At 39.2% G+C, this 25,439-nt stretch overlaps 1 protein-coding gene across 1 annotated transcript; it reads left to right on the top strand.

Moving 5' to 3' along the window:
* Positions 1-2: 2 nt before the first annotated feature.
* On the top strand, positions 3-25,268 carry LOC140146168 (uncharacterized). Its single transcript, XM_072167930.1, has 14 exons — positions 3-94; positions 2,962-3,124; positions 3,317-3,549; positions 5,935-6,873; positions 7,650-7,869; positions 9,282-9,447; positions 10,710-11,090; positions 12,340-12,736; positions 14,121-14,299; positions 16,310-16,433; positions 19,461-19,575; positions 21,071-21,390; positions 23,188-23,448; positions 24,313-25,268. The coding sequence occupies exons 1-14, from the start codon at positions 10-12 to the stop codon at positions 24,447-24,449; spliced, it is 3,720 nt and encodes a 1,239-aa protein (XP_072024031.1). The 5' UTR covers positions 3-9; the 3' UTR covers positions 24,450-25,268.
* Positions 25,269-25,439: the final 171 nt, after the last annotated feature.

Below are 25,439 nucleotides of genomic sequence, written 5' to 3'. Positions count from 1 at the left end.
CCATCGCTTATGACCGGACTTAATAAAGCGCCAAATTATCCTTTCCATTGGGTGACGGAGTACCCAGCAATATCAGGCAAAACTTTGTTGAACAGTAAGTATCTACATCGTCAGCACAGTGCTAGTGCTACACCATCGTAAGTGCAGTAGAATGTATAAGCTGCCATTTGCAACATTGCAATAAATGTACTTACTTTTAACCAATAACACTAAAATAACACCCAACTACATGTAAAGGTGATATCTTAGGTTAGCTTAGTGGCCATCAGGCAAGTACCGTACTGACTCGAGTATAGTCCCACCCCGTTTTTGGGTGAACATTTTTCAAACAAAAATTTTAAGCTATTTATTTTTTCAGCTTTGGAGTGTCCCTGGACCTAGAGCTAAATGTTAGGATCATTCATGGTTGATTAAAAAAAAATTTAGGCCTATGTGTTTTGAATAAATTTGTATACAAATTCAAAATGCATTGAATTTGTATGCATTATGAAATCATTAATAGAGTATGACATGAGTACAAATTTATTCAAAACACATAGGCCTACAATTTTTTTTTTTTTTTTTAATCAACCATGAATTTCGAAAAGCATTGAAATTTCTGAAAATTTTCCTGGGACTATACTCGCATCAGTACGGTAATACAGAAGATCAACACTTTACAATGAGGGATGTGCTGCAAAAAAATAGGTGTTTTACAAAAGGCAGCTATTACATTCTACTGCACTTACGATCGTGTAGCACTCTGCCGCCGACATCGCTTTCGAGATTTTGGTGGCTCTGAAAAGAGCTGTTTAAACCTGGTGCTCCTGTAATGTATAAAGACTTGATATGACATGTTGCTCAATATTAATATTCTATTTGGACCTACTCTCTGTTTCACCTTGAGCTGCAGTGACATAATTATTCTGCTCATATCTTTTCAACACTATCACTCTGTCTCACACTTACAATACCAGGAATGTTCACGAACATGTTATCTTTCCTTCTAACACTGCCCTTTAAAACAATTCTTCCAAAACGCAAGGTCCCATACTATGGAAAGAACTCCTTTCTTTTGTCAAATTGTCTTCGGACTCTTGCTAACTTCAAATCCAACTTACATCATTCGTGGTTACACAGAGGGTAACTAATACCGTCACGATACATTTCATTCTTCTTTGTACTTTAGTCCATTCCATCTTTTAGTAAGTACTTCCTCACAACCTCACATCCTTAGTATTCAGGAGCCATACTTCTACTTTAACTTCACTCCTTCTATCTTAACTATCATTCTCGTGTTAAATCAGATCATCTGTTTTCTGTTTGTCTGTCTGTCTGTATGTCTGTCTGTTTGGTGACTATTTAAGAGGGCCCTGCACCCTCGCGCTCCACGTTTAGCAGGGTCCTCGTCAATCACCTGATTTAACCTTACTTTTTTAGGTTGATTCAATGATCTTGTCATATAGGTTTTTTTCTAATTATTTGATTGTACATTGTTCAATATAAATACTTTTGTAAACAGGCAATACTATCGACTTGTATGATATACGGCTCATTTTTCGACAATTACGGTATAATAACATCATGTGCTGATAAATTAATTTCGTCTATGAGCGTGTTTATAGTGAGAAAGAATTATCCGGTCTCTAGTGTTTGATAGCGCATAAGTACTGCGATTTCAAAAGTTGTTGCAGTATAATCTTTCCATTTGCAGCCTCTATAAACACGCGCATTAAAGCCCTCTCTACATTGTCTGTTAATTGCATTGATTACCACCATCCCCATTTTTTTTTCAATCTGGGTTTTCACTGCAGTATAAAGTTTAATTGTTTTTATATTTTTTGTTATTATTATATTATTATTATATTGGTTATTTATTGCCATGATTTGTATTATCATCATTATTACTATTATTGCTATTACTATTATTATTAATATCATTATTGAATTGCATTTGTACATTGTATTATTGATTGGTGATTGGCAAAATAAAATATGAATGAATGATTGGATCATTGGAATTCAGATTGCGCTGTTCCAGTTGAAATCCACACTCCCCCTGTGGAAGATTTTGGAAATATCTTCCACAGGGGGAGTATATTTTTCAAATGTAATTGGTCAGAGTTATTAATTTTGAAACCCATACTCCCCCTGTATTATGGCTTTACCTGTATCTTACGCAGCTGAGTAAGAAATTCAAATTGAAGTTACCCAATTGTGTATTCTATTCAAAATTGATACTCCCTCTGGGGTAGACTTTCCCGGGGGGGGGGGCACTCCCTATCTGAAATGGCAGGGATGTGCCTCGGCCATGTTAAAAGTAGGGGGCATTCAGGTCAAATGTACAATACAAAAATATGGGGTCATTCAGTACACAACCTGAATAAAAATGGGGTCATTCGGTATGAAACTTTGAAAAAAGGATGGTCATTGGGGTAACAAAAAGTAAAATGGGGGTCATTGAGTACAGGATTGCCAAAAGAGTATCATTAAGTACACATAAATAAGTGCCAAACTGCATGAAAAACAACTTGGCCACCTTGGAAATGTGAAAAATCTCATTATTTCTGGAGGAGAACACAAATACCACCTAAATTTGGGAATTGAAAGGGGGGTCATTGGGTATAGCAGGAAATAGAAAAAGGGGGTCATTGAGTACATGGATTTTTTTAAAGGGGGTCATTGGGTAATAGGTAGGACCATAACACAAAAAAAGGGGGTCATTGGGTACAAGCCGGTTTGAAAAGGGGTCATTCCCGAGGCACATGATGCGTATCCACTATGGAAGTGCCCCCGGGTAGACTTTAGCTAAATGTTTCACAGGGGTAGTGTGGATTTTAAATGGAATAGCCCATTTCTTGCAGTGTGGTAGGTACACATTGTGTGACAAATGTTTTTGTCCCAATATTTTTGCCAGTCCATCAAAAATGGCTTTTTAAATGTTTCGTGTCCATAACAATGTGCCGTTTTGATATTCCACAGATGTGATGTTCAGTAATTTTGAGAAGAGATGCAGACACAGGAATGTGATGATAATGACCAATTCAAACAGCGGTGATTTCATGCACCCCATCTACATGCAAAACATACATATGGATCAAATTCAACCAGAAAGTAAACTGCTATTGCATAGGCCAAATGGAAGGTGAGATATCTACTTCCTTTCTTACTGAGCCCCTGATTGGTTAATTACTTGATATAATCATCTCAGTAACCAATCAAAATAGACCTTTTAGATCTCTTGATACTTTAATTTGAAATTATGATCAGTGAAAACTAATATTTCAATAGGAATCTATTTGTTATGCAAATCACATATTATTGATTTAACACCTAGATTAGTGAACCCAAGTGACTGCGTTGACATGGACTGTGACGGAATGAAGAATGCTCTGCTGCAAGACCTGGATGGAACATTCCTAGGATCTGTTGCCACGGTGATTCCTGACTCGGCATTTGAGTGGGGTGGGGATCCGTCACGAGGACTAGGCAACTATCGGATACCGAAAGTTATGGTGACGGAAGTGGATGGTAGTCGTATACCATATAAGAAAAAAATGCCCAACAAAGGTAAGGTACAAGGAGAAATGCCCAATATAGTGAAGAGTATAATACCAATATAGTGAAGGCAAAATAAAATTTATTGCCCTTTCAGCTCGGATGGAGAAAATGCCCAATAAGGTAAGCCATTTACCATATAAGGAAAAAATGGCCAATTAAGGTAAGGAGTATATTATAATAAGGAAAAAAGTCCCAATAAAGGTAAGAGTAAAGGTGAATCATAGGAGTAGTTCCTGGTTGGTAGAACACCAGCACTATCGGCATCAGAGCCTATTTTTGTCCTTATTAAGATCAGCACTCCTGAGAGATCACTTTGTGAAAGTGACTAAGCAAGAAAAAAATCACCCTGTGCTGACAGGGTTCCCACGGTCCTTGAAAGTTGTTGAATTTGAAAACACGACTTTATTTGGTCTTGTTCCTGTTGACTGGATATAGGTAGGCCCCGGCAAAAAACACAATTTCTAAAGGCAAAAAACGAGATATAAAAAAATTAAAAGCAAGATTTACCCCAAATTTGCTTTAAAAACCGAGATTTTAGAGACCAATTAAGCACTGAAACTACACACTGGTGAGTGCATTTTAAGCTTACTTGATGTCATGAATTGTCAACACGGCATGGCTCAATGATTTTTGGAAGTTTTTGCGGTATTAAACACCTTGTTTTATTGTTTGTAAAAGCAAGATAATTACTCAATAGCGAGAATTGCGGCGAGAAATCTGAGATTGCGTTTTTTGCCGGGTCCTATATAGGCTTAGGCATATAAGTGTCACATCATTATGGACCAAATTAACAAACATAACTTCTATATCATTATCATGACCATCATCATCATTGGCTGCAGAGCAGGCAACCACAAGGTTTCTCCATGCACAGGTGTGACAAGTTCTTCTTGTCTGTTCTGCTTGACATGTTGAATGTGGTTACATATACATGTAAGAGGTGTGTAAACGTTCCGGTCTTCTTTTGTCATGAGGTGAAATGTATTCTCTGATCAGCTCCTAATAGGCAGGACTCATAACATTGTGGATTGATATAGAATGGCGTACACACAGCTTGGCGTGGCACCTGCACAAATTGTGCTTTGATTATTAAGTGACTGATGCACACTTTTGTGAGCTTACGCAAGCGTAAATTTGGACTTCATTGACTTGTGCAGTACTATATCCAAAAAATTCTCGCTTATTACGAGCTGATCATATTAAATAGAGCATAATATTAAGGTGGTACGAAAGGCAAAATCAAGTTGCTCTGATTGAGATTAAAATAGACTTGTTGCAGAGAGATATGCAAAATAATCTTAATTCTAAAATTTGAGCCAAATCGGACAAACGGTTTTTGAGATATTGCTGTTGAAAGATTCTTTGTATTCTATTGTTTTTGCCAATATATTGATGAAGTTAATGAGGAAAATTGGCAAAATGTGCTCATTAATATTAATTTTTGCCAATATTTTCCCCAAATTTTATGAATAAACCTTCATACTACTTTTACCTTTAAGAATTTTGACCTGACACTTTGTCAATGTGTCTCTATGGCATAAACCTTTAACATGTGATTTTCCCACCCATCTAATTTGCATATTTGCATAATTAAGTATAATGCTAATTAATTATGCAAATATGCAAATTAGATGTGCGGGAAAATCACATGTTAATGTTTTAGGCCATAGAAACACATTGGCAAAGTTTCATGTCAAAATCATATAAAATAAAAGTAGTATGAAGGTTTATTCATAAGATATTGGTATAATATTGGCAAACATGAATATTCATGAGCACATTTTGCCAATTTTCCTCATTAACTTCATCAATATATTGGCAAAAACAAGAGAATACAAAGAAACTAAAAACATGTATATCTTGACAACCGTATGTCCGATTTCTTTCAAACAAAAACTATTTTGCTCAGTGTATTTAGCTTAACTTATTCAATCTATTTAAATGGTTCTAAATTTAGTTTCTGTTTTCCAGAAACATCGTTTCGAACCTCCTTAATGCAGTGGGAAAAAGGTTGACAGGCCTCTGGCTCCCTCTGGTTCCGCCGCCATTGTCCTGAAGCAGCAGGTAGCCAAAGCATTCAGTTTGCCCAGGCAGACTTCACCCCTTACCATCCTGGCTTAACTCCGTGAGAACTACCTGCCTATTGGTCAAAAAGAAGTTTTCATATCAATTGGACCAATCAGCAACATTGTTAGAATAATTTCACCACACAAAAAAATTAGGATGAATTATTACAAAGCTCCATTCTGATTGGTGATTAAAATGAAGATATCATGTAATTGACCAATCAGAGGCAATGTTAGATCAGCAGGTAGTGCTCAGAGGGGTAAGCCCCTTCCAATACTAACTAAACTACTCATGTTGACTCATCGCAAATGTTTATTAACATTGCAGGAATCTATCGTGGCCATGACAACCAGTGCACTTGGCAGCCATCTTGGACAGCTTATGAATGTCACGACATCGACTATAACGTCCTTGTCATTGAAAGTATGGACGATGACACAGAAATCCGACGTCTCTCTCCTGTAGGGCTGTACGCAGATACGTACATCGATCTCATCAACGGCCCACAAGATCACGGGTGGTGCAATGGGTACACCTGCCAAGAACGTATCAGCACATTCTATGCCATCGTCGCCATGGATTTGGAATATGAGCTTGTTTTTACCGGTACAAACCCGCAGGATCTGCGATTTCAGTTGTTGAATGCTGAAGATGACTCTGCAGTCGTGGTCGGGATCTGGTATGCTAGTCCACAGCGTCTTGATGTGTATGTCAATGGAGTGTATATCTTACCGAATAATGGAGCTTTCGAATTTAATGAATTTGTTTGGAAAAATGATAAAACACCTGCAGAGTACATGCCATCCCTTCTTTCTACAGTCAACGGAGAGAATTTCTTTGACCGGATGACGCAGTACTTACACATTCTTGTTCGCGGCCCGAGACCGGTGATAATCCGCACAGTGCCGGTAATCATGGTCACATTCAGTGTACCGGCTATCCCGGTGGATGCATTCTATGAGGTAAATCTCATCGCAAATCTCGTCGCGTTCTTAGATGTGGAACCAGCTCAGATCAGGATTGTCAACATCATCGCTGAAGATAGCTTTTCAGGACGTCGTAGGAGATCCACGGAAGGAGCTGATGTGGTGATTGAGATCGGAGATCCGCCAGCTGATAGTATAGAGGAACCAGAGGAGGATGTGCCAGTGGATGAAGCGCCCTCAGTGATGAATGGTACTACGACTTCTAATACAACATCAGCATCTATTGTTACAGAGACTGTTACCACAGTAGCGGCACCAACTGCTACTACCAATGTAACTGGTATGTTTACAAAATGTCGGTCGATCCTTCATGTAATTATTTTGTGTAATCTAATCCTAGCTCTAACCCTAATCCTAACCCTAATCCTAATCATAACCCTAACCCTAATCCTAGCCCTAAACTAACCCTAACCTTAACCCTAATTTTGTGTAAAATTACATGAAGGTATATAACCAAAATGTTGCACAAAACAGACAAGTCTGGGCCACATTTCACTTGCGACTTGCGATCAATCTTACGATTGATTGAATAGGGGACTATGTATTGTAAATCAATCCTAAGATCGATCGTAAGCCTTTGTGAAATGGGGCCAAGTTAGTGAATATGCAGGGATGTAAATCTTTAGGTAATTTCCATCTGTTTTTTTTATTGGTTAATTCTGCGGCATTGTCATGATCTGTATGACCAATTATAAACAAATCCAAGTAGCCAAGTCATGGTCAGGATTTGGTCGGCCATGACGGGTCCCCGCATGCACCAAACTGGTGTAGTGACTGCCCAATTGGGTGGATTAAAGCCGCTTAAAATTCGATGTTAGATTCTTTTGTGTTGTACACTGTCATTATTCTTTTGTCTACGTGTAACACAGGTGATAGAATGCAGTTTAAAATACCCTCCAAGGCCGCATCATTTCACATTTTTTCTTTTTGAATTGGAGTAAAAAAATACCCCCAGCTCCAAGTGAAATCACCCTGGTACAAGTTAAGTTGGAGGCACTGCGGCCGACACTTTGCGTCGAGAACTGCAAAATTCTAGATTTCCCTTGTTTGTTTCAGGTAATACAACCTCGCATGACCACAGTGGCCACACTCTTAGCTTTGACTCGCTCATCAACCTACAATCCACCATAGCAAATGAGATGCAAGGAGGTTCACTTGCTGACACACTGGATATTGAGATTATGGCTATGGCAATGACAGACCCACTGCCTGAACCTGTTGACCCAACTGGGGGCGTACGTGCATCAAATGGAACAGCAGAGAATGGGACAGAGAGGTATGTGTTTTGGTCTAAAGTTGTTGTTATTTGCCAAATATTATGAAAATGTTACAAACAAGTTCATCTGTGTTGGTATAAATCATGATTTTGATTTAAACTTTTGATCCAAACACAAGGAATTAATTCCTACCTCGGAATTTTCAGATGGTATTCCATCTTTCATCAGCGAGTGAGTGACTGTATCAGGTTGTGATTTTCTTAACCTTTGAACTGATAACAGACTCATAGACTCCTGAAAGACCCAGTAGTATAGCATCAGAGGTCTCAAACCACATTCACATCGAGTCTCCAGGACATTTTGTGGACTTGGATAAAGTCCGCATACTTGACAGAGACAGCAGGTGGTTCCAACGTGGAGTCAAAAAAGCAGTTCACATCAAAGCCAACCAACCATCTCTCAACAAAGACAGGGCCGGTTCAAACTTTCAGGGAGTCTACGAGTCTGTTATCAGGTCACAGGTCAAGAAAATCACATTCTGATACAGTCACTCACTCCCTGATGAAAGATGGAGTACCATCTGAAAATTCCGAGGTAGGAATTAATTCTTTGTGTTTGGATCAAAAGTTTAAATCAAAATCACATTACAAACATGTTATAAACATACATAAATAAGATTAAAACATTGAAAAACCTATATTTAAATGTTGGGTAGTAGGGTGGAGGGTGGGGCTTCGCCCACTCGACCCCCACCGGGGCTTTTCCCCTGGACCCCAGCCGTACTTTGACTTTACAGATTACATGTGAAAGAGGTTCCACTGCAATTTAAAAATGGTAATAAAACTGATTAAACTCATGCATTTTCTGTCATAATTTTAATGTTTTACCCTATATATTTTTCTGTGTAGAAACCCATGAGTTTCGGGTGCCTCTGCCCCTCGACCCCCGCCGGGGCATGGCCCCTGGCCCCCACAAGTGGCCCTTAAGGGTGCCCCTGGACCCCACGCCATAAGGGCGAGAGCTCCGTTCGGTACGCTTTGTGACATCTCTGTATAACAAAACGGTATACACATGCACAGAAAAGCGATTTGTCCATACGCTAGTAACGTAATCACCTTAGAGACAAGACACACTATAGTTTCTAGTTTTAGTTATAAGTGTATTAAGCGCCTAGATCTTGTAGGTTAGTCACTATTATAGACCACTTGTCATCAATGTTTATCAACGAAGGCGAGGGACTGGTCTATGGATATGCTTGAACGAACCGCTACACTGTTCAGTGGCTTTCTTGTACTATATGAAATGTGGTGGGCGATTTAAAATGCACGTGCCCTGAGCAAACTATGATGTGTACGCACACTGCAGGACAAAGAGCAATGGAAATTGCCATAATTCGCGCCCATACTGCCGGGCAATGACGTCACATGTCGAGTCGTCTATATAAATCCTAATTAATATGTTATATTTTCAGATATGATGAACATCAAGCCCATCTGGCAGCCGAGAGTGAAATGGCCGAGTCTACATTGGTAGTATTCCGTATACCCGCCCAACTCATTGTTGAAGTAGAGCCAGCAGGGGCAGTGGAGGATGAAGCGTTTGACATACAACCAAAGATTACAGTGCTGGATGCAATGGTTAGTGGCTGTTTGTACTTTTTTTTTTTTTTTGTAACTGAACGGTGAGGGGGTATCTACAAGATATAAAGACGACACAAGGAAAGCCTATAACTTTTATTTGAATAACCAAAATGTCTAAAACCCTATTTCAGGAATGCCTCTCTATTTTTCACCAGGTAAGAACCAGTTACTTTCTTTAACATACAAACTATATACCAAACAGGTCAAATATAAATAGAAGTCTTAACGTGGGTCTACTTTTTAGCGTAGTAGTAAAAGCCTAACATTTCCTCATTTTGCTTCTCTGAAACAGTGGCAGATCCAGGAATTTAGGAAAGGGGGGGCACACTCGAAGTTGATTTTGCCGCCACCTTTTTGAATGGCCACGAAACACCATTGTGTTGCGCGCCGTGCAGGGGGTTGTGTCCCCTCAGAATTGGAAACTTGGTCAAGGCCTTGAAGCCATTTCGGGGGGATCATTGGGTGTAAGCTGATGAAAAGGGGGGTCATTGGGTGACAGATTTGAAATTCTTGAAATAAGTCCTGGCTATATTAGGCCTATCTTAAAATGTTTTGCAGCAACTTTTGCTTACATGTTTTATACCATTATAACCCGAAATTGAAATGTTTTCTAGCAACCTCTTCTAACGTTAACATTTTATGTTTGCTGGGATAAAATCAATCATTTTGTCACGAGCTGTTTCAATAGAAATCTGAGGGATTGAGTGAGTAATAACACAGGTCTGGATATTCACTTAAGTTTAGCTTCTTTAATATGACAGGAGCTAACATATGATTATCAAGCTAACATGATCATAACTATACTGGATGAATAATCTACACCAAGACACCATGATTATCATCACCGTTTACCATGTTTAGTAACCACTCCCATAACAGCTCCTGTTTACTAGCGGGGACCCGCACAAAGCGTGAGTCTCCCGCTAGTAGTTTAAAATTAAAAACAGAATTTTTATTTTGCTTGACGATTCGTGCGTTGTTATTTTTGCGGTTGTCAAGCTTGAAATTGTTTAAGTATGTCCGTGTACTGTAATACATCCAATCGCATGCCGAGGCGTTGAATATGTAGTAAAAGGCAGGTCCGATAAAATCCGAAGATATGATGGTTGAAGGCGGAAAAATCCGCCAAAAGGCGGAAGATGCCTTCATCTACCTCATTGTGATCAACTCAACATTTTCTGCTGTGATGTGCAACAAACTGGCAATTTTCGTGTTCTATTTTTTCAATTTTGTTGTTGTTTCATATTATTATCTCATAGGGTATCCTTGTTGAACACCTTGGAACACGCTCCAAACCTTGGCTTCTCACAGCATCAATTCGCCCAGGCACTGGCAGCCATGATGCCAGTCTCCATGGTAACTTGACTCTACCATTCATCCACGGGTGGGTCAACTTCACTGGACTTGAAATTGATGCACCGGTAAACAATGTCACTTTGGACTTCCATATAACATATCCGAACACGTCCACTTTTGCGGTGGGTTCTACGGTATTTAGCGTCACGCCAAGGCCGTATCTTGTTGTCGTCATGGATGCACCGGCCCATCATGGTGATATGCATGTTGGTGATAAGTTCAATGTCATCATTGAAATACATGATGGGATTACATCGCAGGCTGCTCAGGACCTTAATGAGAAGGTGAGTCTACACAACACCCACCCACCCCTTCCCACCACACCCCACCTCCACCCCAACCTGACCCAACCTTGATGAGAAGGTGAGTCTACACAACACACACCCACCCCACCCCTGCCCAACACACCCCACCCACCCCAACCTGACCCACCCCAACACACACAGTAATACATGATGGGATTACATTGCAGCAGTGTTCGAATTTAGGAAAAATAAATGGTTGTCCCACGGACAACCAGATTACAATTTCTGGTTGTCTGTCTAAATTTTTGGTTGTCCGTAGGCCTACAAATGTGACTTTTGGCTAGATTTATGGTTGTCCAGCGGACAACCGAATCAGTATTTTTGGTTGTCCGGCGACTTTTTTAGTTGTCCCGGGCAACCGGACAACCAAAATTTCGAACGCTGCATTGCAGACTGATCAGGACCTTGATGAGAAGGTGAGTCTACACAATGCACACCCACCCACCCCACTCCACCCCACCTCGCCCCAACCTGACCCACCCCAACACACACAGTAATACATGGTGGGGTTACATTGCAGACTGCTCAGGACCTTGATGAGAAGGTGAGTCTACACAACACACACCCGCCCCACCCCTGCCCAACACACCCCACCCACCCCCAACCTGACCCACCCCAACACACACAGTAATACATGGTGGGGTTACATTGCAGACTGCTCAGGACCTTGATGAGAAGGCGAGTCTACACAACACACACCTGCCCCACCCCTGCCCAACACACCCCACTCACCCCCAACCTGACCCACCCCAACACACAGAGTAATACATGGTGGGATTACATTGCAGGCTGCTAAGGACCTTGATGAGAAGGTGAGTCTACACAACACACACACACACACCCCACCCCTACCCACCCCACCCCCAACCTGACCCACCCCTACAAACAAGTAATACATGATGCAATAATATTACAGACTACTCAGTACCTTGATGGGAAAGTGAGTCTACACAACACACACCCCACCCCAACACACACACCCCCACACCCCCTCCCCCAACTTGTTTTTAACCGTGGACCCGTATTGTGTGTGTAGTTGTTAACAGTTAAACTGTGGTCCCACACACACAGACATAGTATAATCCAAACGTGGTCTTCTGTGATATTTCACCGGTAACCATGGACATGGTATTACACCTATGATAGAGGACCCTACCCCATATGCAACGTTATGCTGTATATAAAAAATAAAAATACAACCTTTAATTAGTTTTCTAATCTCTTTCAGATCTACACATGGTATGCATCAGCATCCCTATACATTCCAAGTAACTATCCTGGACAGATTGTGGGGGAGACTAATGTGACCTTTGACCTCTCTACTGCACGAGCTCATATTGACAATCTAACCATCGACGCTTCTGGATATCACTACATCATTCAGCTCCATGTGTACACAACTCCACCCAGTAACTATGAAAAAGTGCTCCTGTTGGATCCATTTGATGTGGTTACTGCAAGTCATAACCTCTGGAATGCCAGCCATGCTACTTTCACCATCAGGTTTGACGCGGATTACGACAAGGTCGTCGGAGGGAACAAAGAGGAGATGAAGATCTATTTCACCAACATGATTGGACGAATGTATCCTAATGTTACAATAAGCAATGTAACCATAACAAGAGGTAGGTCGATACCCAAGGCAGTTGAAAGAAGTATCCCATTATGCTTTGCAGTACCGTAAGGCACATTGTCCTAACTGATGACAGTGAATTAATTGCAGAAAATTGGTGAGCGAGTGAGAGCCCAATACTCTGTAAAAATCTTGAATTCTCTTAAAAATCGCACTGCATTGTACAGAATACACCAGTTTATATTGGTTTACGACCGATTTTTCAGGAAAAAAGAATTCTGAGATTAATCGGGTAAAACTCGGGTAGCTGTCGTTTTAACCGGCCTGCACAGATGCCTAATATAACAACATTGTGCCAGTGAAAATGTACACAAAATCCCTCATTTCAACTTTCAATAACACACTTTCATGAGGGTTGCATTTATTAGACTTTTGTTTGAAAAAAAAATACATGTGACACGATCTGGTCCATGGTTGCCAAATGAGACATTTTTGAAAATTGAGTTACTATAATTATTACCTTAAAACAAACATTAGGCCATCATGCACTGAAGACACCAAATGTCTAGCATACTTGGTTTTAAACTTACAAAGTTTTGTGATATCAATTTTTTTATGTAAATGTATTTTATTGTTTTTTTTACTCCATATTTTTGCCTTCATCTCAATTTCAAATGTGCCGTCTTTGGCCTCCATGGACCAGATCATGTCACATATTTATAGTTCTCAATATTTAAGCGGCGCTGATAATTGAAGACCAAATTAAAAAGACAAGTTTGCGCCTGATGCCAGGAGAAAGGCGCAGCGTGATTGGTACTGCAGTATTGCATTTTTGGTCTGGTTGACAGGACGTCATTCAGTCTTACTTGTTTTTGTATACATTTGATATAATTCAAGCAGATAGACTGTAATGCATGATGTGATGGTCTATTCAACTGCTGTGGTTTATACTGGGTCAATACCACTAATTGGCACTGTGATCCCACACAGTCCCAGTGGCGGAACCAGGAATTTTTTTGGGGGAAAAGTGCATTTCAGTGAGGCAAAATGAAACAATTTTGCGCAAATTTACCACAAAAAGTGAAAATTTTCACAATTTTGGGTTTTTACTGGGAGGGGCAACAGGGGAACAAGAGTTCTGACTGGGGGCATAAATTATACACCTTAAAATGTGTGTTAAAAATAATAATAATAAAAAATGGCGAACAACCTACCCTATTTTTTAATGTTACGCCAATCAAACAATTTTTTAGGCCTAAGGGAGGATCTCACTGACGGTCTAATGCCATATAAGGTATGTTGAGGTACTTTTGCAATGGAGGGTACAAGATCTATACCCCACAATATAAAAGTTCCCAAAAGGGGGGCTTCAGTGGGCTATACACTAATTCTTAAAACCAGATAGTCAACATTGCATTCCATAATTTCCATTGTAGGGTCCATCTGGGTCACCTTTGACCTGCAAGGAGAGCACCTAGAGTCCATCCGTGACCAGCTGTGGGAGGATCTCACTAAGGGCCAGGTCACTTTAAACTTCAATGGGTATACGCTTACAGCTGATCCCTACCTTGGAATTAATAAGGATACCACTCTAGATATTCCATATCGGCCAGAGGTAAATTTGCTATAGAAATATTCAGTTAGAGGTTGATGAAATTGTAGAATAAAATTGTAGAATTTATTCTCACCCTCATACACCTCTTAGCATGTGCAGATATAGAGAGTGTATGTGCAACATCTTGTGGTTCGGAAGTTACGTATCGCTGTTTGTCCTTTGTACAGGGAGAGTCAAACCCTGTGCATAAGAAGTGTCGGAGATATTCAAAAGGGAAGGGGGCCGTCCCTGGTTCTGATATATGCAATCAATCCTAGGTTCCAGGATCGTGCATAGGAAAACTGTGCACGTAAAGCCTGTGCAACAATACTAAAAAATTAAGGTACAGCACATGTCGTCGTTGGGCAGGAAAAACCTCCTATGTGTCATTGGCCCCTGAACATGTTTAAAGCATTTTTTGTTTTAAACATGGGGTCAAAATCACATAGGACGTTTTTCCTGCCCAACGATGATATAGATAGTGTATGTGTGATGTCTTGTGGTTCGGAAGTCACATATCGCTGTTGGTCCTGTGCACAGGCAGAGTCAAACCCTGTGCATAAGAAGCAAAGAGATAAGGGGGACCATATATGGAAAAGTTGAATGCATTTGCTCAGCGATTGTCATGCACGCCGCTTAACCACAGGAAATCATGGGTGAATTCACTCTCTGATGTTCTATCTACCCGCACGCTGCTCACGTGTTGCTAAAATTTACACGAACACACCCGGAATTAGCATGTTAAAAGTATCTTTATCAATAAAAACCTCACTTCAAACATTTCTGATGATGAGAACAGGGTGTCTTTTTAATTAATCAAAATTCTGTGCCGTCAATGGAAAATGTGCTAATTTTTCACTTCTTTTGGGGGCTACTCGTGTTAAAATGTAACAGCCAATTAAAGTGACAGGACTTTTTATAAGAACACGGCTGGTTTATTGACCTACTTGAGCTAAGGTTTCTTGTGATATAAAACTTGTTTTGATTGGATAAGGGGAACAGGGTGACATTTTGCCCTAAAATAGGTTGACGAATCAGCCGATAGCTACTATCGAGCATGGCAAACCCGGATGTCTATTGACCGGGTCATCGATCATCAATAAACATGCGTTATTGTGCATGCTCATAGCACAGCTGACTGGTCAAATCTTTTCTGCACGAAAGTGGGCCTAACTTTTCCATATGCCCTGGTTCTGATATATGCAGTCAATCCTAGGTTCCAGGATCGTGCATAGGAAAACTGTGCACATAAACGTACGACAGTACTCAAAACAGAGGCAGGGGGCACCCCAGCGTGCGCCCCCTAAGTTTTGCAGAGCAGTGCCTGACTTTGTGTGGGCGCTGAGTCTCCGTCACATATGGCGCCCCCTATTGAAATCTCCTGGATCCGCCCCTAGGAAATAGAAGGTAATCTAAGGGTCATTGGTCTAAAAACACAATAACTTATAAACTTTAATCCTTACCCTACAAACAGAATAGGCCAAAGCTTATTCTAAAACATGAAGCCAATCCTGCTTTTGATTAATACTAGAACATTGAGCTCTTTAAGCTCGAGATAATCTTTTTAATCATGTTAATAAGCCTTTTGAATTGAATCAAATAAACGATCTTTTTTTTTTTTTTAATTTTTAATTATTTTTTTTTTTTTTTTTACATTTCCGGGATTGGATGATGATAATTCGTCATAAAAAGAGCAAAAAAATTTTTTTTGAGGGGAGTGATACCCTGCAGCCTATTCCCCGGACAAGCCCTGTGCACTTCCGGAAATTTGGCGAGGTGCTCGCCTTTGGCTCGCATGTTTTTCAGGGAGTGGATTGTTACCTCGCTTACACCTCTGACATACACCCTCTATGGGAGACATGACCTTAACCACAAGAGGTGTAGATTTCAAAGAGTCACCCATTCAGGTAACCCCATTTCAAATTCACACTCCCTGTGTGGAAGATTAAGGTCATGCCTAGGGGTTCATGTTTGAGCGCATATTGCAATTAATCACACATTAATATATGACATGTCGTTTCTTTTGTTTAGATACGGGTTACGCCAAGTTACGAATTACTGCTACCCCTTTGGACCATGACTGTGATAGTTGCCAACGGCGTCATCGTCATCGTCATCCTGGTCTGGTGTTGTTATAAATGCGACTGCAGCAGCTGTAAGTGATAATGGGCTATTCCAGTTGAAATATATACACCCCCTATTCGCTGATCGTACGGCCATCTCAAAACGAGATTCTGCCCGCAATGTGTGTGTTGTGTGTGCGTACGCCCGTCAAACGCATGCTTTAGTTGCTTTAAAAGGGCGAAACAAAAATGCACCTTTTGTGCATGCGTTTGCCAGGAGGATCTTGTTTTGGTAGCAAGATGGCGGATCCGTGCAAAGGGTGAATGGAAGACATGATTAATCTCAGGGGGTGTGGACTTCAAATGGAGTCACCCAGTCAGGTAACCATATTTACACATATTTATCCAATGGCGACACCCATGATGCAATATGTCAGCGCACACAATCCAATGTGTCGACACAAAGAGAGGTTGCTGCTATCCTCACTTCTTTCAATTTCGATTATATAGGAGTTTGAACGGCCTATTTCAATTTGTGAATCACGATTACTAGAAACACAAAATAAGCCATAGTTTGTGTCATCTCAAGTTGAGAGTTACGCCATGTTGGATTTTGCAATGGCAAATTCAAATCAGTGCATTTACACAGTTACATTGCCAGCATATGAACATATCGCCCTTCTATGTGTGTGTATACGCCCCGGAGGATTATGTTAGCGCATGATTCAAATTGGCCACTGTCTATGTGTGTGTATATACCCAGTGGGATTATGTTAGTGTGTGATTCAAATCTGCCACTGCAAAATCCAGCATGGCGTTAATTTCAACTTGAGACAAGACGGGGTGGTGTTATGTGTGTTAGCCATAGGATTCAACATAAAAAGTCAAGTTTTGCGATACTTTCTCAATATTTCAAAAGATATCTAAAGAACAACTGAACCAGTACTAGGCTTGTTTGTACTCATTTTAATGCATTTTGCAAGCTGATCCCAAATATGGTCATGAAACTTACAAATTCTGAAATTTTTGAATTTGTTAAAAAAACCTGAAAACTTGTCGTCTGCAGTTGACACCCGCGCCGCATGGAGAGTGTTAATATACTCCTTATTTTCCTTTTTCCAGGTTGGGAGGCAACACTTGATGTAGTCCCATTTTGTTTAAACAATCAACAACTCCCAGGACTGATGCTTACAAAACGCCCTTTTCATTCAACTACCAAGGATCCCAGGGATTCTCGTCTAGCCTTTAACATTCAAATCACAACTGAAATAGCATCATATTGACACTTTTCTTGATGCCTTCCCAGCAAACTCAAAATGTTTTGAAAATCTTCGCAAAAGGTTGCCAGATAACAAATATATGTCGGGTTATATAAAGGGTATATAAAGGAGCTACATCGTTTAATACCATTCAAAATTATTTTTGAAAAATTTGCTGTAAAGGATTCTAACATTTAAGTGTTGACAAAATGTAATGTTTGCAACAAAAAAATAAACAATTGAACAATGTTTTCGTAGTAGTGGTATTTCCAATAAAACATTTTCAAAAACATTTCATGACCTTTATATAACCTGACATTTATTGTTATTAAAATGTTTTGATCAAAACAAAAAACTGTTAAAAACATTTTTCAAAATGTGTTTGTATTTGCTGGGTTGTACTTGTTGGCACATGGTCACATGTACAAGTACACTCTTCCCTTTACATCAGTGGTGGAACCAGAACTTCAAATTAACAGGGGTGGGGGTGGTGATGGTGGGAGGGGGGCCGAGTCTGAGGTAAGACTTAGGTGAAACTATGGTCCATTCTGAGGGGGCAAGTAAAATTTTGCAAATGAGAACTGTTCCCACAAAAAGAGAGAAAAGTTGCAAATCTCTATTTTCGAGTTATAATTTCTGGATCTTAAGCTTTAAAATGATATATAATAGAGGCCGTCAGCCTTTCGCCATCTTGTGGGTACAAATGATCTGCGTGTTCATGCATCGGACACTACGCGCAGGGCGCAGCTTGCCACGCAGCTGTTATCACACATCGATGCGGAGATCGAATGACCATCGCAGCGTGTAGCCGTGTACCCACAAGATGGCGGCATATGACGTCACTCTGACGGCCTCTATTTGCCAGGGTTACTCTCTTAGGCACATTGTCCCAACCGAAGATAAGGATTTAATCGCAGAAAATCGGTGAGCGAGCGAGCGCCGATATACAAAAATGTACTGTAAAAATCTCAGAAGCAACGGCGAATTCCCTTAAAAATCGCATCGTATTGCATTGAATTGTACAGAACATACCGGTTTACAATGGTTTATGACCAATTTTTTAAGGAAAAAAAAGAATTCTGAGATTAATCTGGTAAAATCCGGGGTAGCTCTCAGTTAGGACTAGGTGCCTTATTACATGGTGTTCAAAAGTCAATATTTCAAAGAAGAATTATTTTGTTTCCTTTTGTTTTATGACATGTTCGATTAACCACACCTCTTTTACTTCCATCCCTGGCAAATTTCCACCCATGTTGTGAGAACATGTCTCAAATGAGGAATTGGGTTAGTCCAGTTGAAATCAATCCACCCCCTGTGGAAGACATGACCTTAATCTTCCATACAGGGGGAGTGTGAATTTCAAATGGGGTTACCTTAGTAATTTCATTTGAAATCTGCAGTCCCTGTGTGAAAGATTAAGGACATGTCTTTCATAGGGGGGTGCATTGATTTTAAATGGAATAGCCCATTAAATTGCCTGTTGTCACAGTATCTGAAGAAAATTCCTACATACAGAGCAAAGATTCAATTCATCATTACTATCCAAATGCATTGTGGGACGGTTTGGTGTTCCTCGGGGGTCTATACTAGGCCCATCATTCATCATGTGAATGATAATGTACCTTCAGCACTAGACACATTGGAGATGCTACAACCTATTAATCATTATTGCTTGTTTTATTGTTTGTAGTTGGGGAGGAATTTTCCATTCTTTATTTCTGGTGTCCAGCAGGGATCTGTACTGAGCCCACTGTTGTTCAACATTATGTGAATGATCTGTATGTTCAGTACCAGAAACCACATTAGCGATGCTTCTACCACTTCACTTGACCATGTATCTCTTGTTTTATTGTTTTGTAGCTGGGGAGGAATATTCAATGTATTATGGACCACTCTCAAACCAGGAAACACCGAAAGAAACTGCCCAAAAGTGTAGTACTCCTGGAAAAGAAGAAATGCTTGTGGAAGACATCAGGTAGATATTAGAGGAGCTTTGGGCTATTCCAGTTTAAATCCACACTACCCCTGTGGAAGATTTTGGAAGTATCTTCCACAGCGGGAGTATGAATTTCTGGTGGAATGAACACTGTTTCATTTAAACAGCTTCATTTGAAATTCATACACCCTCTGCCTGAATCTTCCACTGAGGGAGGGTGAGTTTCAAATGTGTTTATTCCATTTGAAATTCATACTCCCCCTTTGGAAGATATTTCCAAAATCTTCCTCAGGGGTAGTATGGATTTTAAATGGAATAGCCCAACACTTTACAAAATGAGCTATTCCAGTTGAAATCATACCCATACACCCCCTATGGAAGACATGACATTAATATCCCACACAGGGGGTGTAGATTTCAAATAGGGTTTCAGAGTGGGTAGCTCCATTTGAAATCTATACCCACTGTGTGGAAGTTCAATCATGTCTTCCATGGCATAGGGGGTGTAAAATTTCCCTGTTGGGGAAAAAAGCCCCATTATTAGCCCTGTTGGTGATAAAGCATTCTAAAAGCACTATTCGGCTCATAAACATGGAAAATGACATATTGTCAAAACAGGATTTCAAAAGTAGAACACAGAAAAATTATATAACTTAAGAGTTTTATGTTGGATATTTCCTCAAATGAGCATTATCACGAGGCCAAAAAAAATTAGTTGTGTTGCCCTCCGCGACGGACCCTAAATCTTGAAAATCAGGGTCGCAATTTCTTTTTTTTTTATTCTGATTTTTACACATATGTTTTCACTTAAAATTAATATTTTATTAAAAGACTAGTCTTAAATTGATTATCTAACAAGTATCCAGTAGTCAGAATTTACAAAATGTCCCTATAGTGGAAAAAGCATTATTTAATATTTGTGGGGATTTTTCAAAAACTGATGGTTAAAAATAAAAAAGACAATCAACCGACTGACCCAGCTTCCCATTTTTCCCACTTGAGGGCAACACAACATTTAATTTCGAGAAAGTACAAATTTAAACAAAGTTCTCACGACTTACGTTGTGGAGGTTGGTGGCCTGCGACCAGCATCCACTGGTCTTCAATGCCGACTGATGTTTTGGTTGGTAACATTTAATTTTTTTTGGCCTTTTATATCACATCCTGTCAACTTGGAATTTTTGGTTAATGATAATTTTCTACTTTTTCATTCCAATATAATAGGTGTAGTACTTTAGAATTATTGTTGTTTACTTGTATTGTAATTGCACAGGGTTTACATGTACAGAACGTTTAGTTAAAGGAGTATTTCTTGATCCTAGCATGCATCGTCTTACGTCTTATTTATATGTCCCAGCTGCGCAAGGCTCCGCTGAACAATACATACAACCAGTGAGCTAATAACACGCTATGTAGACAGACACTGGGAAGAAATTCTTCATTTGCTTGGCTCAAAATTAATAGGGGACAATGTGATTAGTGAAAACTAACATTCCATTTTTTATGCAAATCACTTATTAATATTGCTTTAAAGTGATGAGAGAGAGGCAAGTCCTACCCCATCTGTCAGCGGCAAGACCAATTCTGCAGCGGCTGAAGCTGAGTGTACATCCATGGTACCACTCGTAGAGACATTTAGTCCAATACTGAAAACCAAACCACAGACACCTTGTCCAATATTGAAAACCAAGATGACCAAGCCTAGTCTGACCAAACCTGCGACTGCTGTAGCTGAGCTTACATCCATGGTACCACAGACACCTAGTCCAATACTGAAAACCAAGATGACCAAGCCAAGTCTAAAGAAGAAAGCTGATGGTGCAACACCAAGCCCAAAACTGGAGCATCTGAAAGGTAAGATTAGGAACATTTTGAGTCATCCGGCACTCAGCAATGCAGAGTACAGTTTCTTGAAGAAATTTTACTGGACATGTTATTGAATTCAAAAAGTGAAAAGTGACAGTTATGAATGAGGTTAATGACTTTGCCTCACTTATTTTTCGGGTATTGTGAAATATCTAAACATTGTGTTTTGGACCTCGGAATATCCCTTGGGCTGCACCCCTCAGGATATTCCTCGGTTCCAAAGCACAGTGTTTCACAATAACCTCAAAACAACTGAGGTCATTAACCTCTAATCAATTTAATGTAATCTTCAGCCTGATCGCTAACCCCCTGCGTTGACCTCGCTATTCAAATCTTTGTCATTTTGAATTTGAATAGTATTCTTGCCCGCAAATTTCAATAGAAATTTTGTGCATAGCAAATTAATTGAATATTCAGCAATGGTAATTTCTGCACAAAATCAATATGGGTGGTACTCACAGAATTAGAGACAGAAAGAGAACCGGAACTCGACCATCATTTTTATACAGACATGGAGCAAAAATTAGGGGTGTTCGGTTTCCCTTGGAATGCACTCGAGGCATCCGTTGTCATGCAAGTGTGACATGGCATGATGATCACAGAGCTCATAAGACCCGTTACCCAGGCTTACTATTCAGAAAACCCATCAAATTCTGAATAGCGGGCTTGCTTTCGTTTAAAATGACCCACAAACCAGAAGACCCGCTAATCAGAAAACCTGTTAATCAGAAGGCCCGCTACTCAGAAGATATTTTCTGAGTAGCGGGTATTTTCTGAGTAGCGGGCCTTCTGATTAACAGGCCCTTTGCAGGTTTAGGGTAAGGGTTGGATACAGCTTGCTAGTCAGAAAAAAATTCTGAGTAGTGGGTCTTTAACATAAATTTCAACAAAAAGCCCACTATTCAGAAAGTCCATTATTTAGAAGGCCTGCTACTCAGAAAATTCTGACTAACGGGCCTAGCTGAATAATGGATTTTCTGAATAGCGGGTCTTCTAACTACCAGGTCTTCTGAGTGAGGGTGTGCGCCCATGAAAAGCATGTACCAAGAGAACACCTTGCATCCACTGATGTTGAATTCAACACCAATCCTCCTCTTGTTTATATGTGGTCCGAAGTCTTAGAAAGTGTCACACAAATGTGGACCAGTTTAACATTCAAATCTTGTTTTCATTATATTCCCTGAGCACACTAATGTGATATTTGGTCCGCACCAAATAATTGCGTCAAAGACTCATTTCATGCTCATTCACCTGTAGAAACGGCCTTGAGCACGTAAAATAGGAAATGTTTTAGCATAACAAAGAGCAAGCCCCAAAATCTCAGTTAAAAGCTGTCATTTGCGTAACAAGGAACAACTTTAATGCTCTGCGTGCTAGTCCTTCGCTTTAACGGAAAAATTTCCCAAGTTTTGAAATATTTTCTCAAAATATCAAGAGCTATCTTAAGAACTACTGAACCAATACTAGGATTGTTTGTACTCATTTTAATGCATTTTTCATGCTGATTCCAAATATGGTCATGAAAATTTACATTTTTGAATTAAAAAAAAAATTGGAACATGTCGTCTGCAGTCGACACCCGCGTGAAGAGGGTTAAGAGCCAATGCCCTTCATATCAATTTAGTTGGTACCTGGTTTTTCATTTTTGGCCTAAATTTGGCCTATATCTAGACTACTTGGCTTGTAGTATTTTGCATTCGCCTTAGAGCAGTGATTTTGATAAAATGGTAACAAACACTTGCGGAATAATAAATTTAATTTCTTCAATTTTTTTTCTTCACTCAGAGAAAGAGATGTTCATCATGGCCAAAAACAACCATGGGGTGTTCAGTAAGATCGCGTGCATTGATGTCAACTACAAGGGAACCGTTTACGATCTGCACCAGACTGTGACAAGCGCCCTCGCTGACAAACTCAAAGGAAGAGAATTTGACCTGTTGACGGAGACTCTGGAGAAAGTTGATGTGTCATATGAGAAACAGCTGACAGTTGCGCAGGTGTACAGCTCAGATTGTGTGCTGATTAGACTGGCCAGTGAAGAAACAGGTTGGTACACAGAATTAATGCTCTGCGTGCTAGCTATAAGCTTCAACAGAAAAAGTTCAAGTTTTGAAATATTTTCTCCAAATATCAAGAGCTATCTTAATAACTACTAAACCAATACCAGGCTTGTTTGTACTCATTTTAATGCATTTTTCACACTGATTCCAAATATAGTCATGCCAATTTACATTTCTGAATTTTTTTAATTTATTAAAAAAAAATTTGAAACTTGTCGTCTGCAGTCGACACCCATGTGAAGAGAGTTAAAACCAGAGAACCATGACTTTACTGCCGTCTTGATAAAGGCATGGCTTAAAAATTGAGGATATTTGGTTTAGCTCTGAATGCGCTCAAGGCAATCGTTGCCAGGTGAACGTGCAAGACGCAATTGGGTGACGCACAAATCAATGTTTTTCACTTAGTATTAATATTTGATGAAATTGATTTATCAAATTGATTATCGAACAAGTGTATCAAGTAGTCAACAATTACAAATGTCCCTCATGGAAGAAGCATTGTTTAATATTTGTGGTGGTTTTAAAAATATAAACAAATCTGACCGACCATCCCAACTTTTCCATTTTCCCCACAATATTTTTTTGAATGACAATTTTTACAGATATGTTTAAAAAAAATCAATGTTTTTCATTTAAAATTAATTTTAATGAAATTGATTTATCAAATTGATTATCAAAATAGAAGCATTATTTAATATTTGTGGGGATTTTTAAAACTGAAGGTTTAAAAAAATATCCGACCGACCGACCCAACTTTCCCCGTTTTCCCCACTTGAATGCAACACAACAACTTTTTTTGGCCTAACTGTGTTTTATTGTTTTGCTTTCTTCTCTGTTTATTTCTATATAGTTGCTGCTATGCTGTGCCCATGTGGCAAGGAGGGAGAGTTTACATGCACATCATGTGGAAAGCAAGCCTACTGCAGTCCAAAATGTCAGACAAGAGACTGGCCACGTCATACCAACGTCTGCTCAAAATTCAAATAAACAACTTTTTGCTTTTAAAATGTATTAATTTAATTATGTTTTTTGGGTTTAGTTTATAATGTCTGGTCAAATTATAATTAAAAAAAAAAAAATACATTTAATTTATTATTGTTTTGAATTGTTATACCAATGTCTACTCAAAATTCAAATAAATTACTTTTATCATGATAAATTCATTTTATCTATCGCAGTTTTTAGGTTTGTAAAAAAATCATTTACACAAAAACCGACAAAAAATATATTTAATTTATTACTGCTTTTAGATTTGCTTTGAAAGTCTGCATCTTAAAAAATATAAACATCAGTTGCTGTTTTTCAAAATTATTGTTTTTAATTTAAAAGTATTTGAATGTTTTAGAGTGTTGTTGTTGCAATAAATGTTGAAATCATAAGCTACTTATTGCATGGTTTTATGTTGTATGTGTCCAGAAGACTTGATGCCATTGGCTACCTGTTATTTTAACAAGTAATTACTTTTAATATTAATTATTACTTTTTAAATAATGTTATTTTCCCGGGTTATTTTAGTGTACATGTTTCTCCGCCTTGTTTATTTTCATGTTTTTGCGGTGAATTAAGCACCCCAAAACTGTCCAGAATTGATAAAATCACAGAAAATTAACTCAGCAAAAATGTCCCACTATTCAAGCCAACATCTTCAAGGGTCATCCAGGCCATTGCTGAGTGTATGTAGTTATTTTGGTGTATGTATTTCATTCTTTTTTGAAATGGCATGAACTTAAGGGGTGGGTATGAGCGTTTGGACAGTATTTTTGTTGGACATGAGATCACATCAGACATATCCATTATTGCATTCTGAATACGAAGAATGTCATTCTGATATCAAATAATTTTGATTTTGATATAATACACATTTTATGGCAAATGATTAAAAATCAATATTTTTGATATTTAACAGTCCTCAAAGTAAACTTTATAAATCTAATGATATGTACTTAATACTTAAGGGGGCACACAGGATCACTCAAA

This window comes from Amphiura filiformis, chromosome 2, assembly GCF_039555335.1.
Source record: "Amphiura filiformis chromosome 2, Afil_fr2py, whole genome shotgun sequence".
Lineage (NCBI taxonomy): Eukaryota > Metazoa > Echinodermata > Ophiuroidea > Amphilepidida > Amphiuridae > Amphiura > Amphiura filiformis.
Note: the sequence above shows the minus strand (reverse complement) of the source record. Positions and strands in the feature narration are given on the sequence as shown.

Coding starts and splice junctions, on each gene's coding strand:
- LOC140146168 (XM_072167930.1), top strand. CDS start 10: ATGACCGGACTTAATAAAGCGCCAAATTATCCTTTCCATTGGGTGACG. Junction 16,434..19,460: donor TAAATGCGACTGCAGCAGCT/GTAAGTGATAAT, acceptor ATTGTTTTGTAG/CTGGGGAGGAATATTCAATG. Junction 21,391..23,187: donor AAAACTGGAGCATCTGAAAG/GTAAGATTAGGA, acceptor TTCTTCACTCAG/AGAAAGAGATGTTCATCATG.